At 40.3% G+C, this 26,517-nt stretch overlaps 1 protein-coding gene across 1 annotated transcript; it reads right to left on the bottom strand.

Moving 5' to 3' along the window:
• On the bottom strand, window positions 1-26,517 carry LOC133401207 (proline-rich transmembrane protein 1-like). The gene is made up of 3 exons (XM_061673902.1): window positions 26,161-26,517; window positions 25,393-25,620; window positions 1-2,049 (listed from the first exon to the last, which is right to left on the bottom strand). Exons 1-3 carry the CDS (start codon window positions 26,296-26,298, stop codon window positions 1,894-1,896), a joined length of 522 nt encoding a protein of 173 aa, XP_061529886.1. The 5' UTR covers window positions 26,299-26,517; the 3' UTR covers window positions 1-1,893.

The following is a 26,517-nucleotide window of genomic DNA, read 5'->3' on the forward strand; positions in this document are numbered from 1 at the left end:
AAATATGTGGAACTTTATTTATAAGGAAATTTGTTACAAAGTATAGGCTGGCTTTGTCAGCTTTGGATGAGAGAAGAACATAGACACTCTGCAAGGATACATAGCAGATAATGACCATTTCACAACAACCGCCTCATAACCAACCAACCTGCTGATTTTGTGACCAGTGGTACATTTTCCTATTTGGCCTTGCACACCAAAAAATGTGACACCAAAAATTGGAGGAGGAGCGTATGACATCATATACAGGTACATCTCTCCTCCTGCAAATTATGTGATTAGTTTTCACGACATGATAGAAAAGCATACATTTCTGAGGGTTAGTCATCATAGACACATTCAAAAGCAAAGTGGAAGGAAGCAACAGTAAAAAAAAAATAAAAAATCTGAATATGATTTCTGACGTCTGTACGTGTGGCGCAACAATGCAGTACTCCGTTTTTAAGGCATCAAAGGCAGAACACTAAGCAGGATATAATACTATAAATCTTTGGAAGGGGGAGGGTCCTCTTGGACAGTTATTTTACATGGAAAGACCACTTGCAATCAATCCCTTTTAAACCATAGACCTCAACCGAGGCCAAAGTGCAGAAGAAAATACTCAACTGATTTCAATGAAACTTAGTGGAAGGGAGTGACATCCATCCATCCATTTTCTGAGCCGCTTCTCCTCACTAGGGTCACGGGAGTGCCGGAGCCTATCCCACCTATCATCGGGCAGGAGGCAGGGTACATGCTGAACTGGTTGCCAGCTAATCGCAGGGCACATAGAAATAAACAACCATTCGCACTCACATTCACACCTATGGGCAATTTAGAGTCTTCAATTAACCTTCCATGCATCTTTTTGGGATGTGGGGGGAAAAACCGGAGTGCCCGGAGAAAACCCACGCAGGCACGGGGAGAACATGCAAACTCCACACAGGCGGGGCCGGGGATTGAACCCCGGTCCTCAGAACTGTGAGGCAGACGCTCTAACCAGTCGCCCACCGACCCCACAAGCGGCTCAGAAAATGGATGGATGGATATATATTACATTGATTAACATCCCTCAAGGGAAACAGGAGGTAATTATCAGCCATCTTCAAGCTGACTTTGTGAGGCTGAAACGAAGGGGCTTGTGTAGCCGAAAACAATGGCAGCTATTGACGATATGAGGAAGGATGTTGCTTGAGGGGCAGTTTTATCAGAACTGTGAATCATTTCTTTCCCTCTCGAAGCAGAGGAAAAACAGCACTTTTTCATGCAAAGGATGATTTTACTCTTCAGTCTTTTTTCATGTATCCTTGTTGTGGCGACTGGCCCATGATAGATGTGAAAAACAGTGATGCATGTCCATTCTACCACCTTTGAAGTTCATTTTGAAAGCTATGTTTATTGACACCTTCTGTAAGATTATGTTGGGGGAAAACAAAATAAAAAAATCGGTTGTTTTTACACATGTACCGGTACCAAACACCAGGGAAGCTGATCGGAAGGGAGTTCACATTTCAACCGGCTCAAATATATATGATAGATGTGAAAAACAGTGATGCATGTCCATTCTACCACCTTTGAAGTTCATTTTGAAAGCTATGTTTATTGACACCTTCTGTAAGATTATGTTGGGGGAAAACAAAATAAAAAAATCGGTTGTTTTTACACATGTACCGGTACCAAAACACCAGGGAAGCTGATCGGAAGGGAGTTCACATTTCAACCGGCTCAAATATAATAGCAACATTTGGATAATTTTAATTTTGTCATATTGCGAACAAATCAAAACAAATAAAATCCTCCGACATTTCTCTTTTAACTAACAGACAATCAGGTGACTTCAACGCAAAGGCCATAGTGAGCTGATGTAGTATTTGGAAATGGAAAATAGGATACTAGGACATTTTTGAAATAAGTTTAGCGAGACACCAGGGACACCACAACCACCACATAGACGATTAAGAGGACAGCGCCGCCGATGCCGAGTCCTAGGGCCACGTGGTTAAGTGTTCTGGCAGTGCGGCTGCTCCGCTCGGCCATCAGCTGATCCCCACTGTGGTTGGCTTCTCGGGCCTAGAGTAAAAAAAAAAGTCACAAATAGTCCGTCATACATACTACAAAATCTTTGACCTAACACAGTTGCCTCTGAATGACAAACAGGATTGAAGTTCGTGCCACTTGTTATTGGCTGGATCAAATACACATCACCTTTCGTATTTATGGAATGACATTTGAGCATTAATTCAATATTCTTCATATCCATTTTAAGGTCACTGTACTAGTACAGTCTTTGTGCTCACTAGCAGGACAACTTTGGCATACTAGTAGGCAGTGTTGGGGAGTAACTAATTACATGTAACAGAACATACATTACAAAATGTATGCAATTGTAATCCATTACATTACTGGGAGAAAATGTGTAGCTAAATTACAGTTGCTTTTGGAATTTTCCAAGATTACAAATTTAAGTTACATTTGAAAAATCCCCGCAAAAGCTCATTTTCATATCACTTCCTCCGTCTAACGATTTCGAAAAGTAAGGTTCATAGGCTACGTTCACACTGTAGGACATGATGCCTAATTCAGAGTTTCTGTTAAACCCAATCTTTTATGTAGTCGTTCACATTACAAAAAACAAATGTGACTTCTACCAAGGACAGAATGCGTCCGTGGCGTCACACAAATGCGCACAAAACAGGACGTCACATTGCGCTTATGCACAAACATGAGGTACCGTGTTGAAGGAAGTAAATACGGCCCCATTAACATTACAGACTACGAAAAACAATAGCATGCAGTATAGTTTTGCCACTGCCCAAACTTGGATATTTCAGCCCACTTCTAACTTGAGAAAACACTTTGCGGTAAGTTGCAGATGTTTTTATTGTTGTTTTGGCTGTGCAAAGGGCAACATTAGCCCTATTTTATGGTCATAAGTAACTGTAAAACATGCATCTTCTGGGTTACGTTCTGTTCTCTCTCTCTCTCTCTCTCTCTCTCTCTCTCTCACACGCACACACACACACACACTATCAATAAGTGTGGTCAGCAAACAGCTTCTTCGTTCAGTCATTTTAGTGGTTAAAGAAAATAATGTTTCTGTAACGCCCCATGCATATGCTGTTGTTTTTTCCCACGTAAAAATTTCAATGGCGGCAGGTGTGTGCGGACTCCCATTGAGCATGAGTTTGAATGTGATCTGTTACTTCTGAACACAGACACATGCCAGCTTTAAGAGGGAGTACATCCTTTTGCTTGTCCGTGGAGCTGGATTTGCCTCAATGTTATTTTACAAAGATTTTTTTTATTATGTTTTAGATTAAGTAATATTGTTCAGCACTATGTGAATTTTCACATTCATATCTTATTTAGTTATTTTTTATTTTATTTGGCTTACATGCTTTGATTTAAAAAATAAATCAGATGTTAGTCATGAGTTACTCGTTACTTGAGTAGTTGTTTCGCTGAGGACTCTCTTACTCTTACTCAAATAATTATTTGGAGGAATACTTTTTACTTTGACTTGAGTCATATTATTCTAAAGTAACAGTACTCTTACTTGAGTACAATTTTTGGCTGCTCTACCCACCTCTGATCAAAAGTAATCTGTTATATTATTTTCAGAAAGTAATTGAAATGTTATCTCACTGTTACATTTTCAACAGGGTAACTTGTAACTCTGACCGACTATATTTTGAGAGTAAGCTTCCCAACACTGCTCGTAGGAAAATTACATAATTCGTGAGGAAGAACTCCACTAGTTGACAACAGCATGCTACTAATACTAATTAACATCTAGGCAAATCGGAATTGTCACTTGACCCACGCAGTGTATACATTTAGCCGTATTAGTTATGATGCAGCTCTCACAGAAAACAGGAACAGGATTGTCATGGTCTGTGTTTTGGGTTGTGTTTCGTTTTGTTCTATGTTGGTCCTGTGCTCATTTGGTTGTTGTGTCCACCTGTTCTCGTCAACCTTCTGCCTCGTGTCGCCCAATCAGCTCTCTCCAGCCACTCGTCTTGTCCAGGTGTTCCTCGTTATCCCGTCAATCTGTTTGTATTTAGTTCCCTGGTTTCTTTCTCTTCTTGTTGGTTCATTGTCTTTGCAGTATGTCATTGTCATGTTTCATTGTCCCTCGCTTACTCACCAATCAGTTTGTTTCCAGTTTCAGGTATTTAAGTGTTTCTTTGCAACTTTGGTTGTTTTCTGTTGTGGACCTTCGTTTAGTTTTGCTTTATCCGTGTTTCTTGTTTGCCCGTTTTTGAAGATGAAATATAATGTTTTGGAGACTCCCGCACTCCTGCCTTGCCTCCCTGCTTCCCTGCACTTGGGTCCTCTGCGTTTTTTTGCATTGCCTTCCTCGCCTTCGTCAACCCCAACCGTGACACAGATGTCACTTTCACATACGAGCAGTCATGTGATCTTATGACTTGACGCCAAAACTGATTATAAGCAGGTGATAGTTGTAATGTCTGTTTAATATTTAAAGTACAAGGCTTTATCTAACGCAAACCGCTTCAGGGGAGGCTTCATCATGAGTAGGCTGGCGTGTTGTTTGAAGCACATGATAGAAGGCTGATAAGAAAGAATGTGGCTCAGCGTGACTGGGAGCGTTTACTCTAAAATAAATCTGGTGTCACATTTGAAAGCTGTAAAACACATTTCCATAAGAGAACATTAGCAGGTGAATTGGGCTGGAATTCTTTTACTTATTTATGCCTCTAAAAGAGGAGGTAGGTTGGTAACATCTCGTGATCAGTGGTAGGAAGCCACACAGAAAAACGTTACCTTACTGAAAGAGATTTGGCAAAGGAGTGAAATACGTACTTTTCTTTTCTTTGGAGTTGTGTAGCCTACTTCTACTTAAATACACAGCGTGAATACTTTTGCTGCTTCTGCTTTTGATAGTGATGAGTGAAAAACTATGCTCTTAAGCGATGGCAAGCAAATTCCAAGCAGGGTGATAAAAAGCAAATGAACATAAATGTATCAAAGTTTAGTGGGGGATGTTGCAGTCCATTTGGAGAACATGATCTGCGCCTTTAACAACACCACCCCTGCGGCCTTAGCGCCAGCCTAAATCAACTGTTGGTCCCACCAAGCAACTACAGTACATGTATGGGCCTTTCTTTAACTGGACCGTCCCCTCTCCTATTTAGTCAACTATGTGCGTCACACAGCTGAGTGATGCGGCTTTCTCTCTGGTGGAGGAACAAAACTCTTAAAATTCCCTCTCACCGGGGAATACAAGGCTCACATTACACTTTGAAATCATGAAGAAAAACAAGCATGGGCAACTGTGTTTGACCAAAAAGTTACTATTCTCCAATCCATCCTTTTATGTTTAGCGATACAGTATTTTGAGTGATCTTATATTACATTTATGAGTTTTGGTTTGTGGGGAAACAAGAATGAGATGGTGGGAGTGGGCAATGAGTGTGTTGGCGGTGCGTTGAATGTGTGTGTGTGTGTGGTTAGCTGGTGCCGTGAGAAGGTTGTGTAAAGCTGCTCATGATTGCCAGCAGCTGCTTGGCTCACTTTCAGTCATTGACAACTATTGTTCCAAACACTATGGCGCTGTCCTCAGAGCCAATGCTTTAGTTACGTTAACACGTTACACAACACTGTCAATTAAAAGGTAGCTATTTTTCTCTGGCTTTTCAATATCACGTTCAACTTTTAATTTCAAAGGTTCGAGCAAAAAACATTCTCAGCGTTCATTTTTAGTACTATGTGGGGGGAAAAAAGGGTGTGTTTACATTACAACAACTTGTTTAAAAAACTTATCTTAACTTATTTGAAGTCCAAATTACACTGCCAAAACAATCCCTGTTAACACAGACATGAGAAAACAACTGGAAACACTGCAATATGCATTGCAGGGGAGGTTGACAGTAATATCACTTTATACACTAAGCCCATAAGCATCGGCTATGGGCTCCAAGGCAAAATTGGCTTCGATTCACCGTTTACACCCAGCTAGATGGATTTTTCTGGGTATTTCCAAACCAAGCGACTGTCTCGGGCCCCAAGCTGAAAAGGGTGCCCCCCCCCCCCCCCCCCCCCAGACATGGCTGACATTGGGCCATATCTATGACAAAACACTGCAATACACTACAAACACATGTTGCAGTAGGGAGCCCCCTCATAGGGAATCTTACTAGTTGTTGCTGGCTGGTGGGCCCTGAGAGACGGCTGATGTTGGCCCATGTTAGAAACTCTACTTTGTTTGTTTAAAATATTGAGGGTAATTTTTCCATCTGAGTTTGAAATGTACTATTCTATTGGCAGTCCAAAGTTGAATGCACCTCGTGCTGAGGCACAACCGAAAGAGAACTCAACGTTTTGTCGCGCTTTGCTTCAGAGTCCCGATGCAGCTATGAATTGTTTGTGTCGTCAAACTTTGTTGTTGCATTTTGCCGGTATTCTCTCGGCTATTGTTGTGCGTAATCGCCAAAAGATGAGGTTAATTACTTATAATTACTTATTACAGTTTGTTTTGAATGAGCCTCTGTTTTAGTCCATATCAGTGACAGAACTGTAATCAGACACTGCAATGACATATTGGGATTCGGAGAGCGGCATAATGGTCCACCTACGTGCAGGTTTGTTGTAAATACAGCTAGCGTACAACAAAATTAAATGATCAATCATGGCACGCAAAAAGAAAAAACAGACAACAGGATGAAAATGAGAAAACAAGGCAGTAGTAAGGCGAGAATGTGTGTGTGTTACAAAAGCCAGTTTGTCTCAGTCCCACCCAGCAGAAGAGAATTTTGCTGCACATTATCAGCTTACATTAGTTAAAGAGCAGACCCACTATTACAAAAGCTGAGACAAAACAACATACATTTGTTTCAATTTGTTTACACACAACTCCTATATGCCTTTATTAGGAGTCTTGCAAAAAGTTAGTCCCTTGCCTCCAAATGAGTGCCAGTAATACAAGTTGTAGTTGTTGTTCCCATAGAGCAGAGGGAATATATGACTGTGGGTGCATCTCATTTCTATATTTGGAACTTCCGAGGTCCTGGCTCTTCTGTTTACATGCTAGCTTCTCCCACCGGAAATTCCATCGAGGAGCAAGGACATTAACGCAGGAGGAGGTAGGAATGTTTAGGGGAAATGAGACGATCGTTCCTCGATGACGTCATTTCATGGAGACGTCTATGAAAGATGACGACACATCATTAACGTGTCGCAAATGAACCGTATGCGCTGATAAATTATTACTATCGCCACAGAGGCCCGCTTCATATATTAGGTGAGATTACATGTAAATCAAATATAATTAACGCTGTTACTCTTTACAACTTTGCAAATGCAAAGGCAATCGTGATTGGTCAAACCCGTCCTGTCCTCCGCCAGCGCACAGTGCATTTTTGGAGTGACTTGTAAATACATGTACTGTTTGTAAAGTGTTGATATGCTGCTTATGTATGAAGGTGAATCCAAAAGCAGTGTACAACCGACCGAATGTTTTTATTTTCGTTATGTGTCCAAATGAATCAAGCAAAATGACAGCCTAATTTCTACACAAACCTGAGAAATATGTGATTGGTTAGGCGCATAGTAACTATGAGCCAGTGTAATTGTCATTTTAGTATTAAATACAGCCCCAAATACAACAGATACTAGGCAAAATATGTATATTCAATAATCAAGGAATGACGAAAACAGAAGATTAGCTATTTAATTTGAAGTTCTGCTCTGTTCACGATGCAGCTGTTGTACGCCCATTTTCAAACGTCACCATCGAGGATCCATGGGACTTCCGCAAAGAACGAATCAGATGTACCTCGATTTATGCGAGCTCGTGGAAGTTCCTCAATGCTCGATTTCACTCCTCGATGGGCATTTAAGACACTTGAGATGCTCCTTAAAATGGCGGCGTGGCAACAACTTTAGGGTCGCTTTCAATGTTTTGAGGAGTGAGAAACTAGTAAGGTTGCATTTAAGGGACTTGAGATGCACCCTGTAAGTATTATTGTAGGCACTGTTTATGAGTTGCTCCTCCGTGCGTGTTAAAATAGCAGTTTTTTTTAAGGTTTACAGTAGTATTACCTTAATAATAGTAATCTATGCTAATTTCCTTTAACCCATCTATGGCGTTTTGCATTATAAGTATGCATTAAGATCGTAGGCTTTCATTAGCCAAAATTATATGGTTCGGGCGAACATTTGGTGTTTAAATATCCCATGTTTAATTCTTGTTTTGTTTTGTGTATAAGTAAACATAAACTGGCAGTGACAAATAAACAGCTCGGAGCAAGCACCACCTTTCATTTGGAAAACTGTGCAAATGAGAGAGAGAAAAGGTGCTAAGGAATAGTTTTCAAATAATTTTCAGCAAGTTTATGTGTGTTTTAATAAGTTTAAATGTGTTTTACACTTGTAATAGGGTTAGAACAATTAAAAAAAAAAAAAAAAGAATTTCTATAGTGAATGGTCTCTCTATATCACTGAACCCCGAGGGATGTATTAATGTACACTTTACTGCAGAAGTCTGAAAAGAACAAACCTATCAATAGTGCCGTGTTCTGCCATTATTGTTTTGGTCATTGGGCGCTTAACATGAAAGTCATCCATTTTCACAGCAGACTGCTTGCAGCGTTTTTGTGGAAAATGGTGATGCTGTTGTTACAATAAACTTCCATTTTAAGACCCCTTAAAAAAAAAAATAATAATAATAACATCCATTAAGTCTAAAAATCAGACCCACAACAAATGTGATATTTGCTTGCTGTAAAAGATAGGTAGAAGTGGTTTCTATTTGTTATCTCTCAAGCTGCCCATTTATGAGTGAATGAATATCTTGAATAAATAATATGAATGAAGAGTCTAAAGTGTGAATGTGAGCGTATATGCTTTTCTATCGCTACCTCATCTCTCATTAAGTCAACTGGGATATGTTGTAGCTTCTCTTTGGTCTGCTTCCATCACATCTTCTCTACATCCGGACATTCCCACAAATGTGATATTTTGCCTTTACTCTCAATACTTTCTCTCGCTGCCATCTATTGTCAACAAACAGCAAGTGGGGACATAACGTTATTTGTTATATTATTTTGTGTGTAAAGATGGGAAAGGGAGAGTTTGACTTGATGTGTGGGAAAATTCTGGCCTACAGAACTAAATATGGCTGGTGACAGAGACGGCAAGGAAATCTCACAACCGAGATAGTCAGGACGTCTGTTGAAGGAAATGTTTTGTTATGCGATCCTATTTTTGCATTTTGCAACACTCATCATCCATTTCTAACATAACACCCCTCACCAATAATCTTTATCTGTTTCTATAGCCTTGAGGAGAGATACTCTGTATATTGCGTTTCTAAGGTAAACACACCCACATATAGATGCAACAACAGAGGTTGGCTGCTCCATAGAAACATTGTATCAACATAGAGTAAGTTGGCTGCAGCTCACGGATGATAAACGGACCGATTTGTGCTACAGATGCCTTCTAAAAGGGGAATCCAAGTTGAATGCCCACATCTGGGATTTATTGTAGGACGATGCTCTGGGTAGTGGCTTGACGACTGTGCTAACAGCAAACCTATTTATCCTCTGCGGAACAACAACAAACGTTACAAAAGTTCCACATCCATTTTTTTATTTTTATTATTATTATTTTTTTTTTATATAAACATGTCTATGAAATATTCTACCGGGTGTTTGAAAAGTAACTCCCTATTTTTAAGTATTTGTAATTTATTTCTGAACTATAATTCTTACAAGAAATGAACATGAGAAGAAAGTGTATTCCATTGAGTTTTTTAAAATTCAATATGGGCGCCAGCATTAGCCACCAGTTTCTCAAGCCGCCTGGGAACCGCATTAACTGATTTCACAAGGAACTCTTGTGGGATGGAAGACATAACTTCTCGTATTCGCCCTTCAAGTTCTTCCAAAGTCGTTGGTTTGGTAGAATAGACTTGCTCCTTTAATCATGGAACATACACGAAAAAAAAAGAGAAAACTATTACAACATATGAATCAATTATAAGTATTTTAAAATTGGGAGTTACTTTTCAATCGCTTTGTAGTAGGGTGAAGAAGAAACAACATATTGAAAGTACAATTCTTAAAATAGGCCTTTGAAGAAATGACACCCAAGAAGTCCAGTCAGCACAGCTGTTCCAGCCACAAGAGGCAATTACATTAATCCAGTTTTCCTGGGAGTAAGGGAGTAGGAGTAGCTGTAAGACATCTCAAGGGGACATTCATTATGACACAGCAGAAGCCTGCACAATCTACTAAATATACAGTCCCCTCCAAAAGGATTGGAACGGCAAGGTCAATTCCTTTGTTTTTGTTGTATACAGACGACATTTGGGTTTCAGATCAAAAGATGAACGTGAGAAAAAGATTAGAATTCCAGCTTTTTTCATTCATTCATCTTCCGTTCCGCTTATCGTCACTAGGGTCGCGGGCGTGCTGTAGCCTATCCCAGCTATCTCCGGGCGAGAGGCGGGGTACACCCTGAACTGAATTACAGTTGAAGAGCGGGAAGTATTTAAGATGATTTATTTTTATGTTGATGTTGGGTGTTTTATTTGTACATGGTAGGCCTACTTATTTTATTTTTTGGAACTCATGGGATGGATTGTGTATGGGGCGGATATATTTTATGGGATTCAGAATCGTTATTCTCTCTCTGTGTGGTGTTCATTCACCCACGACTTTCAACTTGAGATAAACACTCACTAGCACACAACTTAAAAGTGATACTAATGTGGAATATGCTTCGCAGGAACATCTCTTCAACAAGGCGGCAAGTTGCAATGCTTCTGCAATCTGCATCCCTTCCAACGCAACCTTTCGGTCACGTGGGCCAGTCAGTCAATCAGTGTATTTCTTGTGACGTACCCACATAGTCACATGGGTTATGCGTCCAATCAGGTGCATTTACACTCAAATGAGGAAGTGACGCATACTAGCAGCCTGGCTAAGCGGCGTGGCTTCTTATATCCGGACCAAAACTCAATTTTAGTTTAATAAAAACTTTAGTTTAATAAAAACTAAAATTGACGGCTAATTGTTTAATACCGAGACAAGACCATGACGATATTGAGTCGCTTTTAATTTCGCGATATTGTGAATATTCTGAAATCCCTACACGTCATGAAAACAGTTTTTCTGTACAATTTAAAACATTATTTGCATTCTTTTTTATTACGTTATTATATTTATATTTTAAAAAACTGTTATTTCTTCGGGGTGGGGGGTGGATCGGATTAATGGCGTTTCCGTTCATTTCCATGGGGAAAATTGAGATGATGCAAGTGGTTAAAATTACGAGCGTGTATATAGTCATCATTATAATAGTTGTTCAAGTTTAAACATTTCGCGTGAATCCCACTTTGATTTTCTGTTAGGAAACTTTCTCATTTCACATTAATTTGAGAAGATTCTTTTGAAAATATTGGCGTATCATTCTCAGTGTCCTTAAAACCACATGGACCTATAACCTAGTTTAGATCGGTGTGCATTATTTAGAATATTCCACTTGATGATGAATAATACCTTGGTGGCAACTGGGGAGTCTTCATGAGGAGAGGAAATACTGATCATGTCTTCAGCCATGAAGCTAAAAATACAAACAGTGGTCCCTATTGTCCGTGGTCCTTAAATGCTAAAACTATGAGAGCAAGCTGATGATTTGGGTAACAAAGAACTGCTTGATGACACGGTCACAGGACCCCGCTTGTACGGATGATCAAGAGGATGCTGTATTCAAAATTTCAGCGCTCTAAAATGTCCTTAGCATGACTCACATTAACCCTTATCAATGTCAAAATCCTTCCTACTGAAAGCTAAAAGAATTATTGCGCCACTCTCAAATGACTGTTAAATTGACTGCATGCTTAACATACACTCATCTATTGGTAGATGCCAGCCACAACGTTAAGCCCAGATAAATTGTCTTTTCATTTTCATTCCTAACAGTTTCTGCATTGTTGTTGTGTGTGCATGAAGATTTTAGCCTTTTTTGATGGCTATGGCTACAAACCCCCAGTTGGGACGTTGTGTATAAGATAAATCCTTTCGACCTATATTCAATTGACTACACTACAAACTACAAAGACAAGATATTTGATGTTCAAAGTGATGAAAATTCTTGTGTTTTTGCAAATATTCTCACATGTTAAATTTGATGCCTACAACACATTCCAAAAACGTTGAAACAGGAGCAACAAAAGACTGGGAAAGTTGAGGTATCTAAAACAAAACACCTGTTTGGAACATTCCACAGGTGAACAGGTGAATGTCATGATTGGCTATAAAAGGAGCAGCCCCGAAAGGCTTAGTTGTTCACAAGCAAGACCGGGGCGAGGTTGACCAGCTTGTGAACAAATGTGTGAGGAAATAGATCAACACAATAGAACAACATTTCTCAGCGTTCCATTGGAAGAAATTGAGGGATTTCATCATCTACGGTCCATAACGTCATCAAAAGAAATGTAGGCGTTAATGCATGTCGGCGGCAAAGCCGAAAAGCAACAGAATGCCCGTGACCTTCGATTCCTCAGGCGACACTGCATTAAAAACCTCCATCATTGTGTGACGGATATTGCCATGTGGGCTCAGGAACACTTGAGAAAACAATTGTCAGTTAACACAGTACATCGCTACAGCTACAAAGGCAAGTTAAAACTTTACCATGCTAAACAAAAGACATACATCCACAGAAACGCCGCCGGTTTATCTCGGCCCAAGCTCATCTGAGATGGACTGATGCAAAGTGGAAAAGTGTGCTGTGGTCTGAGGAGTCCACATTTCAAATGGTTTTGGGAAATCATGGATGTTGTGTTCTCCAGGCCAAAGAGGAAAAGGACCCTCCGGATTGTTATCGGCGCAAAGTTCAAAAGCCAGCATCATACCTACTTGCGCATCTGTGAAGGCACCATTCACGATGAAAGGTACATACAGGTTTTGGAGCAACTTATGCTGCCATCCAGGCAAAGTCTTTTTCAGGGACGTCCTTGCTTATTTCAGCAAGAAATTCCAAGTCACATTGCGCGTGTGTTACAACAGCGTGGTTTTGGACAATTGAGCAACTCAAGTTGTACATCAAGCAAGACTGGGAAAGAATTCCAACTAAAAAGCTTTAACAATTAGTGTCCTCTGTTCCAAAACACTTTTTGAGGATTATTGAAAGGCAAGTTGATGTAACAGTCATAAACATGCCCATGCCCCATCAAATTCAAAATGAGTGAATATTTACCCAAAAACAAACAATAAAGTTGATCAGTTTGTACATTAAATATCTTGTCTTTGTAATGTCCATCCATCCACTTTCTGAACCGCTTATCCTCACTAGGGTCGCGGGCGTGCTGGAGCCTATCCTAGCTATCTTCGGGCGAGAAGCAGGGTACACCCTGAACTGGTCGCCAGCCAATTGCAAGGCACATATAAACAAACAACCATTTGCACTCACATTCACACCTACGGGCAATTTAGAGTCTTCAATCAACCTACCGCGCATGTTTTTGGAATGTGGGGGGGAAACCGGAGTATCCGGAGAAAAACCACACAGGCACGTGGAGAACATGCAAACAAACACAGGCGGGGCCGGGATTTGAAGCCCGGTCCTCAGAACTGTGAGGCAGATGTGCTAACCAGTCATCCGCCGTGCCGCCGTCTTTGTAATGTATTCAATTGAATATAGGTTGAAAAGGATTTGTACTCAGAATAGGAATTGGGTTTGTATTTGGAGACTCGTTATTAGAAGATAACAGTACACAAACTTCATTACGCAATAATTAATAGAGCTGGTTATTATCACCACTGCCAAGCACGAAAACGCAATAGTTTGTTGTGATAATGTTTTGTTTTTGATGTTATTAGCAAATTTACAGAAAATGTGTTATTGAGTTTAGGCTTGTTTTTCATGTTTTATTGACAAGACTTGTCTTGCACCAGCAGTGTGAGTTTGACAGAGAGCCATCTCTTTTGTTCTTGTGCGTGTGGCCTGACGAAAGGCTTTTCTTTGTCCGCTGCCTCGTTCTTGTTAGAGTGCATGCGGCTCATCGTATAAACTGCTTCTCCTCACGATGTCATCGGACAAATAACCACAGATATGGCACTCTTTTATTTGTGATAATAGTTGAATCTTGCCAGGGAGCTTTCTTCATTGGGTAACAATACCCTTGCTGGAGCATTGGCTCTCTTGGCCATTGTGGTAGAAATACCAATTTGAGAATGTCAAGGAGGGCAGCTACATTCCAGCAGCAAGACCCATATCACCCCAGCACTCTTCTATTCTTCTGTTTTTTCTCTCTCTTTTACTCTTGGAACTATCTGGGTTCTTTCTCCTTCAGCCATCTGGTAGTACAGCTAGCAAAGATGCAGATGCAGTTCAATGTTCTCCACTTGAATCCCTCCTCTGTTCCTGAAAGTCCATTCCCTCTGCAATCTCAAATGTTTCCTCTTACCGTACATTGTATGGTTTTGTGCTGACGCTACAGGAACTAATAGAGAGGCACTACTTGACTATTCACATTGTACATTGTAGTTGTTGGTGTTCCACTTAATGTGGTGTCTAAATTGATCAGTAAGACTCTTTTTTTTTTTTTTTTTTTTTTTTTTTTAAATGCTAATACAATGCCAATAACAAAGTAATATGCTTCTCTCAATTACATGTGATGTACGCATGTGCTAAAAAAAAACTTAAAGGGAGCACTACTATTGGGTGACGCTCAGTAAAGTTTACCGCAATTTCTCGTGTATAATGCGCACCCATGTATAATACGCACCCCCAAAGTTGACCAAAATTGTGAAAACCCTTCTAATTAGGTACAATGCATTTTTACAATGCATGATTTTGCTTCTACCCATATCAATACAAGAAGTATGATTTGTATTTTGTTAGTTTTAAAGAATTATTCTGAAGTTAAGCACTTTATTTGAACATGTAATACTTGCTTTTTATTTACTTGGTCTTATTTTGAAATTCACAGCCCTGCTTTTATTTAGTAAATGAGAAAACACACAGTTGTGCTCATATGTTTGATAACCCAGGCAGAATTTGTAAGATGGAAACAATTCTTTAAAGAAAACATATGAAGGGCCAGGCGAAACACATTTAATCTTATTTTAATGGGATTCAAATTAAACTGCCAAGCATTTCAGAAAAGCATTATCATTAAACAAATGAAAGTGTACACCTTTCTCATAACCTCTAGGTGGCTGCATAAATGTATAAAATGTGATTTTTTTTTTTGTCCATTTTCCCCTATACCTACAGTATGTGCAATGCGCACTATTGATTTTTGACAATTTTTTTTTTTTGGGGGGGGAGCGCATTATACACGAGAAATGACGGTATACAACGTTTCTTGGCCAAACTCAGCTTACAGAGCTGAGTTCCAGCCAAGCATATAGAAAATGCTTGGCTGGAACTTAGAGGCACTTACTGTACCAGTTATATACTGTACATGCAACAACACCGTCCATTTGTGGGGAGATGGAGTCTCGCCCATGTGACTTTGAGTAGAAACAGAATACAACCTAGATGGATCACCAGTCAAATACTGAGCACGTAGAGACAGACTACTTTTCAAATTCACAACTTCATGAGTGGGAACTGACGCCACCTAATCTGCACAGAAGTCAGTTGAGTGAGCCACAACACTTTTTTTTTTCTTTTCTAGCCCTGATATGAAAAACTGTTTCTATTAAGATTTAATCACAACAGGATTATTGGTATAAGCTACTGCCAATAGTAAAAGAGCACACAGTTTTTAAGGCAAGAATGTTGTTCCGTAAGAGCCCAGTTTGGGCCACTTCCATTAAAAGGTTTTGGACCAAACAACCAAAATATGTGTAAGGGGGTTGCACGGCCGTCGAGTGGTTAGCACATTCGCCTTAAAGTTCTGAGGTTGGGGGTTTGAATCTGGCCTTCGTATGTGGCGTTTGCATATTTTCCTGTGCTTGAGTGGGTTTTCTGTGGGTACTTCAGCTTTCTCCCACGTTCCAAAAACAGGCAATTTAGGTTCATTGAAGGCTCTGAATTGTCCACAGATGTAAATGTGAGTGTGAATGATTGTTTATCTATAAGTGGGATTGGTTGGCGAAAATTTTGGGGTGTACCCCGCCTCTTGACCAACGTCAGCTGGGATAGGTACCCGTTACTTTAGTGAGGATAAGTGGTATAGAAAATGGATGGATGGATACGAATGTAAGAAGTTAGGTAGGGCCAGCTGTAACATTCTTTTTGTTTCTTGAGAACTGTATACTAATTTGTCAATCAAGTTCCTTAAAGAATGACTTGGGAAGAAAAACTAGAACTGGTTGGAGTAAATATAAAATTTTAGGCAGAATAACTATCTTAGTAAATTCATTCAGAGTAGACAAGAGTAGAAGAGTACACCAAATCCTTCTTAATTCACCCAAAGAGGTTTTTTACGTTATTATGGAATAGATCTTTATAGTTAGCTTGCATGAGCTTTGTACTTGTACTCCGGTTTCCTTCTACATTGCAAAAACATGCTTAAAGTTAATTGACAACTCTAAAATGCCCGTAGGTATGAATGTGAGTGTGAATGGTTGTGTGTTTATATATGTCCTGTGATTGGCTAGCAACCAGCCCAGGGTGTATTCTGCCTCTTTTCCAAAGTCAGCTGGGATAGGCTCCATTACACCAGCGACTCTAGTGAGAAAAAGCGGTAAAGGAAATGAATTTGATATAAACAGCAGTAGGTTGTGCACATAGGCCTACAATGAATGTTTATGGACTTGGAAAAGACTGCATCTAGTTATACTGTGTAAATCCCCGTTGGACAACACCCTTTATAACATCATTTTAGCAGGTTTTTTTGTCCACTTTGCAAAGACACATTGATGAAAGAAGTCTCAGAGTTTGGAAAAACTAATCATAAATCTGTTTCAACTGTACGAGAACACTGTTGCAGACCAAATTCCTGCCACGCTACAAATTTTGACAACAAATGACAACTAACAACAACAAATTCAACTAATCGTTGCAAGTTGTCCTCATAACACTGCACAACTTGAATTTGGTCCAAATTCAAAATGAGTCAACTGACTTGGAATCAGCCTTGAAATGGGGTGGTTTTGCATAGTGTTTCAACTTTAGACTACATACATTAATTGTGTTGACAGTTCTTTCAAAGACGGTGTTGTGACACACTAATTAGTTGCAGTGACCACCAGTCATTCTATTTATAGAATCAGCCTGTACACAATGATCCCACTGAGACCTGATATATGATCCATCATATCATGCAGTTCCCCACAGGGTACCCTCAGAATATGCGATCTCGTTCGATATTTGCTCACCTACTATGACTCACATATGAATTTAAGTGACATCCCATTCCTAATCCATCAGACTCAATATGACGTCGGTCCATCCTTTGCAGCTATAACAGCTTCAACACTTCTGGAAAGTTACTAATTCATCCCAAAGATGTTCTATTGGGTTTTAGGTCAGGACTCTGTACAGGCCAGTCAAGTTCATCAACACCAGACTCTGTCAATCAATGTCTTCATGGACCTTGTTATTATAATTAAATGTTGCACATACAGCAAATGTTTCTTGTGCAAAATTATACAACGCCCTAAATCTGTATTAACTGGATCCTTCACGGATAAATATTTGACAGCATTGTTCATCATCCATGAGTGTGCTTGCATCATGGAAAATTGCAGTCTTTTATAGTTACAGTCAGTACACAATGGTATCATTGTTACAGTATGTACACACCCTTGTACGTTAGGTTATCATCCAACAAGCCCCACTGCAAATTTCATTTACCACCTGTCGCCTGATTGCCCACATTATGCAACTGTGACACATAGTCGCACGCAAGGCCAATTACGAGGTGTGCTGGAAAAGTTGCAGCACTGGTACTACAAAAGATATATTTCAAATCCAATCTTCGAACTACACGTTTTCCCCTTCAATGTGATCTACCAGCACATCTGCAAAGTTTAGGTTGTTATATTGAACATTTTTGGCAGACAGAAATTTCTGGAAAACCAACACAGTAGAATTTGCAGTGAGGAAATTAACAAGACACATCTGATGCCATGTGCCTGTTAAAACAAGTGCTAAAAGAAGTCTAGCTCCCACCCTCAGACCAGCAACAGCTGCTACCTTTCACCCACAATGAAGACCACCACCACAAGAAGAAAATGTCTGGATATATGTATAGACGTATATATAGAAGATAGTGTACCCATCAGTAGCGGGTTTGTGAAAACAACAAACAACAGTGCGTTTTACAATTGAATGCCTTTACAACATGTATCACTGTTTTTTTCAATTCGTTTCTTAGAATACGCATAGGAAATTCTGCTTGGTGCATCTCCAAGAATGCACTGAATGCACTTTAGGACACTATTAACACCATGGGGACTTCTCTTGTAAAGTACTGTGAAATAAAGAGGTGACAATTTATTCAGACAGTGCGTCCGAAGTGATTTCCCTCCTTTTTTTTGGCAAGGGTAGACTTGCTTTAAAGGAAAGTTATTTAAAGTGTGCACTTTCAAATCAACAGTTGTTGATTCTAAACATCTAAAAGTGTTTTATTGACAGATGTTAAGCAATGAGTAAAATGTGAGTGACTCTTCACAAATTAAGTCCCACTCAAGTTTCCATGACAATCAATTCACATGAGCGAAGGATTACCACAACAAATAAAAGTGTTGTCTTTCACACCTTTAGCAATCCACAATAGTCTCATTTTTACAGCACTGGATTATGGAGGGCTTTGGAGGTGCAGCAGTAAGCAGCCATTGAATGCATTGGCTAAAACCTCCACGATCATCTTCTTCTTTTCCTTTCGGCTTGTCCCTTTCGCCACAGCGCGTCATCCTTTTCCATGTAAGCCTATCTCCTGCATCCTCCTCTCGAACACCAACTGCCCTCATGTCTTCCCTCACGACATCCATCAACCTTCTCTTTGGTCTTCCTCGAGCTCTCTTGCCTGGCAGCTCCATCCTCATCATCCTTCTACCAATATACTCACTGTTTATCCTCTGGATGTGTCCAAACCATCGAAGTCTGCTCTCTCTAACTTTGTCTCCAAAACATCGAACCTTGGCTGTCCCTCTGATGAGTTCATTTCTGATCCTATCCAACCTGGTCACTCCGAGAGCCAACCTCAACATCTTCATTTCCACCACCTCCAGCTCTGCTTCATGTTGTCTCTTCAGTGCCACTGTCTCTAATCCGTACATCATGGCTGGCCTCACCACTGTTTTGTAAACTTTGCCCTTCATCCTAGCAGAGACTCTTCTGTCACATAGCACACCTGACACCTTCCTCCACCTGTTCCAACCTGCTTGGACCCGTTTCTTCACTTCCTGACCACACTCACCATTGCTCTGGACGGTTGAACCCAAGTATTTAAAGTCCTCCAACCTTGCTATCTCTTCTCCCTGTAGCCTCACTCTTCCCCCACCACCCCTCTCATTCATGCACATATATTCTGTCTTACTTCGGCTAATCTTCATTCCTCTGCTTTCCAGTGCATGACTCCATCATTCTGACTCTTCCTCCACCTGCTCCCTGCTTTCACTGCAGATCACAATGTCATCTGCAAACATTATGGTCCACGGGGATTCCAGTCTAACCTCATCTGTCAGCCTATCCATCACCACTGCAAACGGGAAGGGGCTCAGGGCTGATCCCTGATGCAGTCCCACCTCCACCTTAAATTCGTCTGTCACACCTACAGCACACCTCACCGCTGTTCGGTTGCCCACGTACATATCCTGTATTATTCTAACATACTTCTCTGCCACTCCAGACTTCCGGATGGAGTACCACAGTTCCTCTCTGGGTACTCTGTCATAGCCTTTCTCTAGATCTACAAAGACACAATGTAGCTCCTTCTGACCTTCTCTGTACTTTACCATCAACATGCTCAAGGCAAATAATGCATCTGTGGTACTCTTTCTAGGCATGAAACCATAATGTTGCTTGCAAATACTCACTTCTGTCCTGAGTCTAGCCTCCACTACTCTTTCCCATAACTTCATTGTGTGGCTCATCAACTTTATTCCTCTATAGTTCCCACATCTCCGCACATCACCCTTGTTCTTAATGGGCACCAGCAAACTTTTCTTCCATTCCTCAGGCATCTTCTCACACGCTAGAATTCTATTCAACAAGCTCGTCAAAAACTCCAAAGCCACGCTAGATGCTTCCATACCTCCACAGGAACGTCAGCAGGACCAACTGCCTTTCCATTTTTCATCCTCTTTAATGCCTTTCTAAGTTCCCCCCTTACTAATCATTGCCACCTCCTGGTCCACCACACTTGCCTCTTATACTCTCCCTTCTCTCTCATTTCCCTCATTCATCAACTGAAGTATTCTTTCCATCTATCCAGCACACTACTGGCACCAGTCAACACATTTCCATCTCTATCCTTAATCACCCTAACCTGTTGCACATCTTTCCCATCTTTATCCCTCTGTCTGGCCAGCCTGTATAGATCCTTTTATCCTTCTTTAGTGTCCAACCTGGCATACATGTCATTATATGCCTCTTGTTTGGCCTTTGCCACCTCTACCTTTTCCCTATGTCGCATCTCAATGTATTGCTGTCGCCTCTCCTCGGTCCTCTCAGTGTCCCACTTCTTCTTAGCTAACCTCTTTCCTTGTATGATTTCCTGTACTGTGAGGTTCCACCACCAAGTCTACTTCTCTCCTTTCCTGCCAGAAGATACACCAAGTACTCTCCTGCCTGGCTCTCTGATCACCTTGGCTGTAGTGGTCCAGTCTTCTGGAAGCTCCTCTTGTCCACCAAGAGCCTGTCTCACCTCTTCCCGTAAGGCTGCACAACACTTGTCCTGTCTCAGCTTCCACCACATGGTTCTCTGCTCTGCCTTTGTCTTCTTAATCTTCCTCCCCACCACCAGATTCATCTTACACACCACCACCCTATGCTGTCTAGCCACACTCTCCCCTACCACTACCTTACAGTCGGTAACCTCCTTCAGATTCCATCGTCTGTGCAAGATGCAATCCACTTGTGTGCTTCTACCTCCTCTCTTGTAGGTCACCCTATATTCCTGCCTCTTCCGGAAGAAAGTGTTCGCTGCAGCTATTTGCATCCTTTTTGCATAGTCTACCATCATCTGTCCCTCTTAGTTCCTTTCCTGGATGCTGTACTTACCCATCACTTCTTCATCACCCCTGTTTCCTTCACCAACATGTCCATTACAATCTGCATCAATCACGACTCTCTCTCTGTCTGGGATGCTCAGAACTACTTCGTCTAGCTCCTTCCATAATTTCTATTTTACCTCTTGGTCACATCCTACCTATGGGGCGTAGTCCCTAATTACATTATACATAAAACCCTCAATTTCAAGTTTCAGCCTCATCACTTGATCTGATACTCTTTTCATCTCCAAGACATTCTTAGCCAACTCTTCTTTTAAAATAACCCCGACTCCATTTCTCTTCCCATCTACACCATGGTAAAATAATTTAAACCCTGCCCCTAAACTTCTAGCCTCACTGGCTTTCCACCTGGTCTCCTGGACACACAATAGATCAACCTTTCTCCTAATCATCATGTCAACCAACTCCCGAGAATTTCCTGTCATAGTCCACACATTCAGTTCTAAGCTCTGTGCTTTCCTCTTCTCTTTCTGCCGCAGAACTCTCTTTCCACCTCTTCTTCTTCTTTGACTTCGACCCACAGTAGCTGAATATCCACCGGCACCCTGCAGTTTGACGGTGGCGGATGTTGTTGACCCGGGCCACGACTGATCCGGTCTGGAATTCTTTGGATGAACGCTCATATTTGTTTGGCAAAGTTTTAAGCCGGATGCCCTTCCTGACGCAACCCGCTGCATTTATCCGGGCTTGGGATCGGCGTACAGTTTGTACTGCCTTGTGCCCCCATAGGGCTGCATTGGCTGAAACCTCCACGATTAATACGACAATTGCTTCTGCCATTTTCTGGTCAGAAATTTATGAAACAGAATTCAAAACAAATGATCGGTAGGAATGATAGTCAATAGCTGTTTTCATCTCACAATCAAAAGCAGACTGACTACACACACAAACACAAAAAAAATTATTAATATGAAATATGAAACCTGTTCGGATACCTACCAGAGATAATGATAATCTAATAATTTATAATAGAGAATAAAAACATGATATCAATATAATGCCCCATCTATGACGATTATCTACATTAATCAATTTCATAAAACTTTGGCATCAAAACAAGAGTCCAGCAAATTGAAAGAAAGATCCCATGGCGCTAAAATAGTGTTTAAAAGTGACAAACTGATGTATTGAACCATAATTTTGTTTTTATTTGATCAAAGTCATATCGTCAAACAACCATCCTTAAAGAAAAGAAAAAATACTTATTAAAGTTTGTATACAAATAGCTGGGTCTCTTGAGGGCCTGCCTACCCATCAAGTGTTAAGTTAAAACCAACTTAATCTTTTGTTATCTGGCTATTTCTGAAAAAACATTAATTAATGAGATGTGTTCATACGCCACACAAATGCTTTCTTAATCGTGGGTGCTCGCTGGTTTTCCACACTCTTGGCTCTACTTCTACTTGTAGAAGAAAGCAGTCAGCTGCCACGGAAACCCGCTGTCGAGCAAGGCAAAAGACAAGACCGCTTGAGTTCCAGCGCGCTAATTGTCACTATAACGAAAGCTAGGCTTGCCATTTAGCCACCAGTATGTGGGGCGGGATGATTGCATGGGACAGATCTGCCCCTAAAATAAACCAATCACAACATGGCAAGAAATGTGGCATAAAATGACATGTCATTAAGCCCTAAGAAACCTTTTTAAAAGTGAAAAAAACATATTTTGTCTTCTGCAATATCAAGATCTGCCAAGCTGGTAGAAAGGTGGGTCAATGTAATAAGCCTCGCATGCAAAATGTTATTTATACACCAGGATTTTTAATTGTTCAGATTTGCCAATTTGCAATTTGAAGAATTTGGATTTTGTTTTTCTTATCACATATGTTTTATGTTGTCCGAGTCAATTCCCAAAAGAGGAAATATTTATGCATAATCAACATCCACTCAAGTATGTTTTTGCTCTGGCTTCCAAAAACCTTTTTCAGAGCAGCTGTTGCAGCAATGTTCCAGGAATTTGGATGGGAAGTGGCTGGGAAAGTAATGTGAAAAGAATGCAATTTGCACTGCAGATTTCAGTTTTACAAATCTCGTAAAACGTGTTTTAAAAAGAAGAATAAAATAATACTAGCAAACTGCCTCCGCCACAGCATGATTGAGAATATTTGGTTTACTCCTACTGTCAAGTGAATCAAAGTGAGCCTAAATTAGCTAACTACACTGTAAAAAAACAAAACAACCTATAGAGTTTACCCAATAAATTTAGGGTAACAATTTGCAGCCACTTTATTTAAACAATTAACTTCTAGAATGAGTCAAATGGCCAATCAGTGAGTTACCTACACAGACAAATTTGTCACACACACAGTTGGCTTTCTTTCTCTCAAAGCTATTTTGGTGATTGAATTAGCATAAAGTACTTTGAAAATGTCACAGACAAAAGATCAGGTTCCAATGGTAATATTCTTCAGTGCTCATTTTAACCTAATAAAGTTAGGATCAAAACATACGTAAAGAAGTCAGTAAATGTGTCAAACCTTCCAAAACAAAAATCAATGTTACATCACCACTTTAAATAAGCATTGTCTAATCATTTACTTTTAAAGTACATGATGCAAGCACTGCACAAGGTCTTAAAGTGCCACGAGAACTAGAACATTCATCTTAATTAGTTTAAGAAAACAAAACTGCAAAGGGAATTTTTATTCTTCAATTATTAAAGCTGACCAAATGGAAGCAAGTACCGGTAACTAGTATTTTACCCTAAAGACATATTCTTCCCTCATACGATCGTAATGACTCACTCGTCTACAATTACCCTTTTAACCCAAGTGAGTGACCTGAAGAACAAACTAAATTATAACAAAATTATAATTATAGTAATTATAACAAATTTACCATTATAGTAGGTAATTATAGGTTAAACCACTGATTATGGCAACCGGAAGCAATTAATGTGTTGTTTACGACTAGTTTTATAAATAATTTAAAATAAAATGTAAATTCATTCTGGCAAAAAATAAAATAAAATAAAATAAAAAAAAATAGAAAGGGATTAAAGAAAAGAAATATATATACTAAATGCACATGAAATGGTTAAAACAAAACGTTTTGGAGGCCTGAGGTTTGAAAGTTTGAAGTGTCTGGCCTGAGCTTCCGGGAACAGACGCAGCGAGGGGGGGGGGGGGGGGGGGGGCACCAGCACTTACGAGAATCATGAGCCAATAAACTCTGTGATGTTTAACAGGGAAAGTATCTCAGACAAACCTGAAGGGTACAGACTCATTTTCTAAATTTTATCCTTCTAGCCGTGTCAGTGTCTAACCTTAAAATCCTTTGCGTGCTGAAGAACACACACGGCCACAGACAAATTGAGCCGAGTTGACCCTATTAATTATTGATAAAACTTTGGAACATTAACCTCAGCAGCAGTTACACGCTGGAGTTCGGTGCCAGGTGTATTGCAATTTTTCTTTTGATAAGAGTTTTAATCTGTTCACTTAATATTCAACTTGCTGTGCTTATAAAGTCAAGGAGATGTCTCTGAACCTCTGCAAAGTCAGATGACATATGCTCCAGCCTATCCCATGGCCTGGAACAGATGATATGATTGGATGGAATATGGTAGGATGGTTTGAAAAAAAAAAAAAAACCCAGGCTCGTGCTGTCCTACCTAGCCTTGCATGAACCGATGAAGTAGCGAAACCTCTTCTAGGACAACCAAAACAGTCCAGTTGTGATCGATTCAATGCCCTGAGAAAGTTATGAAGGAGCTAAGTTTAACTTAGGTTGGCAGCGGAGGTTATGGAGCGTCTTCGCTGCATGTGGAGTTTTTTTTTTTTTGCCTATTAAAAAAGCACAAAATGGACAACAACAGGTCTCGCTATTGTTTGACAATCCCTATTTTTACATGTTGCAAAGCAGTGAATAATCTATAAGCCATTTATTTGTGAGGATAATGTTTTAAGATTAGTTTGACATAACAGTGTGTTTTGGGCTTGTAGTTGTTGCCATATTTCCAGTTAAAATTATTAACATAAGCAATTCTAAACATTTTAGTTAATTAATTACTCCTCATAGTTTCTCTTTTCACAACTGGGCTCAGTCCCCATCCTACAAAAGAGGGGGTACTGTATTGCCATGGCAACCCCCTGGTTTACTGGATGATATGATACAAATGGATAGGCTGTGAAAATAAAGTCCTGCATCTAAACCAGATTCTCACCAAAATTTTTAAACTTGCATGAAGTTTTTATGTAACACTGACAGCGAACTAACTAACAAAAGGCTGCTAATGACTTCAACTTACATTAATTGAGTAGATGAGGGCTGCGATTCCGAGGGGCAGGCAGCAGCACAGCATGGTGAAGATGGAGTAGCACATGTAGTCATTGACGGGGGTCTCCAGCGGGGCCCGGGTCACGAGCACCGTGGGCTGGATGGTGACCGTGCCGGCCTGGAGTGGGTATTGTTGATCCGCCGTGTACTGCTGCTGCCCGTACGCGGCACCGCCATACGCTGGCGGATAAACAGACTCCTGCAAGAGAAGACACAAGGAATATTGCATTGTATTTCCAAGAGTCAGCATTCAAAGAAGCACACAGATGCCAATTGTCGTTGACGTGTTTTTCCATCGCAGGTGACTGTATTTCTGTCAAGATGTATTCATCTTTTCAGTCTTGTGCAACTTTACCCACTGAGGCAAAGAACTTCCTTACTCAAAACCGAAACAGTCAATACAATAAAATAATGTAGATTTAAGGCAAGATAGGGCCGGTAATTAAAGCGTTTGATTTGCCTTTTTAGAGCGCAAAATCTTTCTAAGGTCTATTTGAGCTGCAGCGCAAGTTCGACGAAAATATGGAGTAACTATTTTTGTTTTATTTATTTTTTTTTACCAGTAGCAGCGTTCATCAATTTGTTAACTTTTCCTTCAAAATAGAAAAAGAACACGTTGTATGAACAAATTAACACCGTTTGACAAAAAAATAAATACAAATAAAATACAAAATACAATCAAATTAAATTGAGTAAAAAAAATTACAAAATAAAACAATTTAAAAAAAACAACGTTTACCTGCGGATGGGGAGAGTAACAACCCGGTCCCGGCTGGGGGTATCCCGGGTACAGATTGTCCTGGTAAGGTGGCGGGGGCGCCTGGGCCATGGAAGACTTCTCATCTGGCCATTGCTTAGGAGGGGCGCTTGGGTCCATAGCAGTCTGCTTTCTTAATGGACGTTTATAACGAGGGCAATATCCTTTTAATATATTTGTTTGTACGTTTCGGCAGCCACTTCAAAGTTTACCGAAGTTTGACCTGAATGGTATTTGGAGATTTGACCAAATGAGAAGGGGATCGACTTTCTAGGATGTCGTCAAATTCACCAAACAACGGCCCCGCTATCCTGTCAAGACTTTCAAAATAAAATTGTA

Source organism: Phycodurus eques, chromosome 4 (assembly GCF_024500275.1).
Source record: "Phycodurus eques isolate BA_2022a chromosome 4, UOR_Pequ_1.1, whole genome shotgun sequence".
In the NCBI taxonomy this organism is placed as follows: Eukaryota; Metazoa; Chordata; class Actinopteri; order Syngnathiformes; family Syngnathidae; genus Phycodurus; species Phycodurus eques.

Coding starts and splice junctions, on each gene's coding strand:
- LOC133401207 (XM_061673902.1), bottom strand. CDS start 26,298: ATGGACCCAAGCGCCCCTCCTAAGCAATGGCCAGATGAGAAGTCTTCC. Junction 25,621..26,160: donor GTTACTCTCCCCATCCGCAG/GTAAACGTTGTT, acceptor CTTCTCTTGCAG/GAGTCTGTTTATCCGCCAGC. Junction 2,050..25,392: donor CCCTCATCTACTCAATTAAT/GTAAGTTGAAGT, acceptor TTTTTACTCTAG/GCCCGAGAAGCCAACCACAG.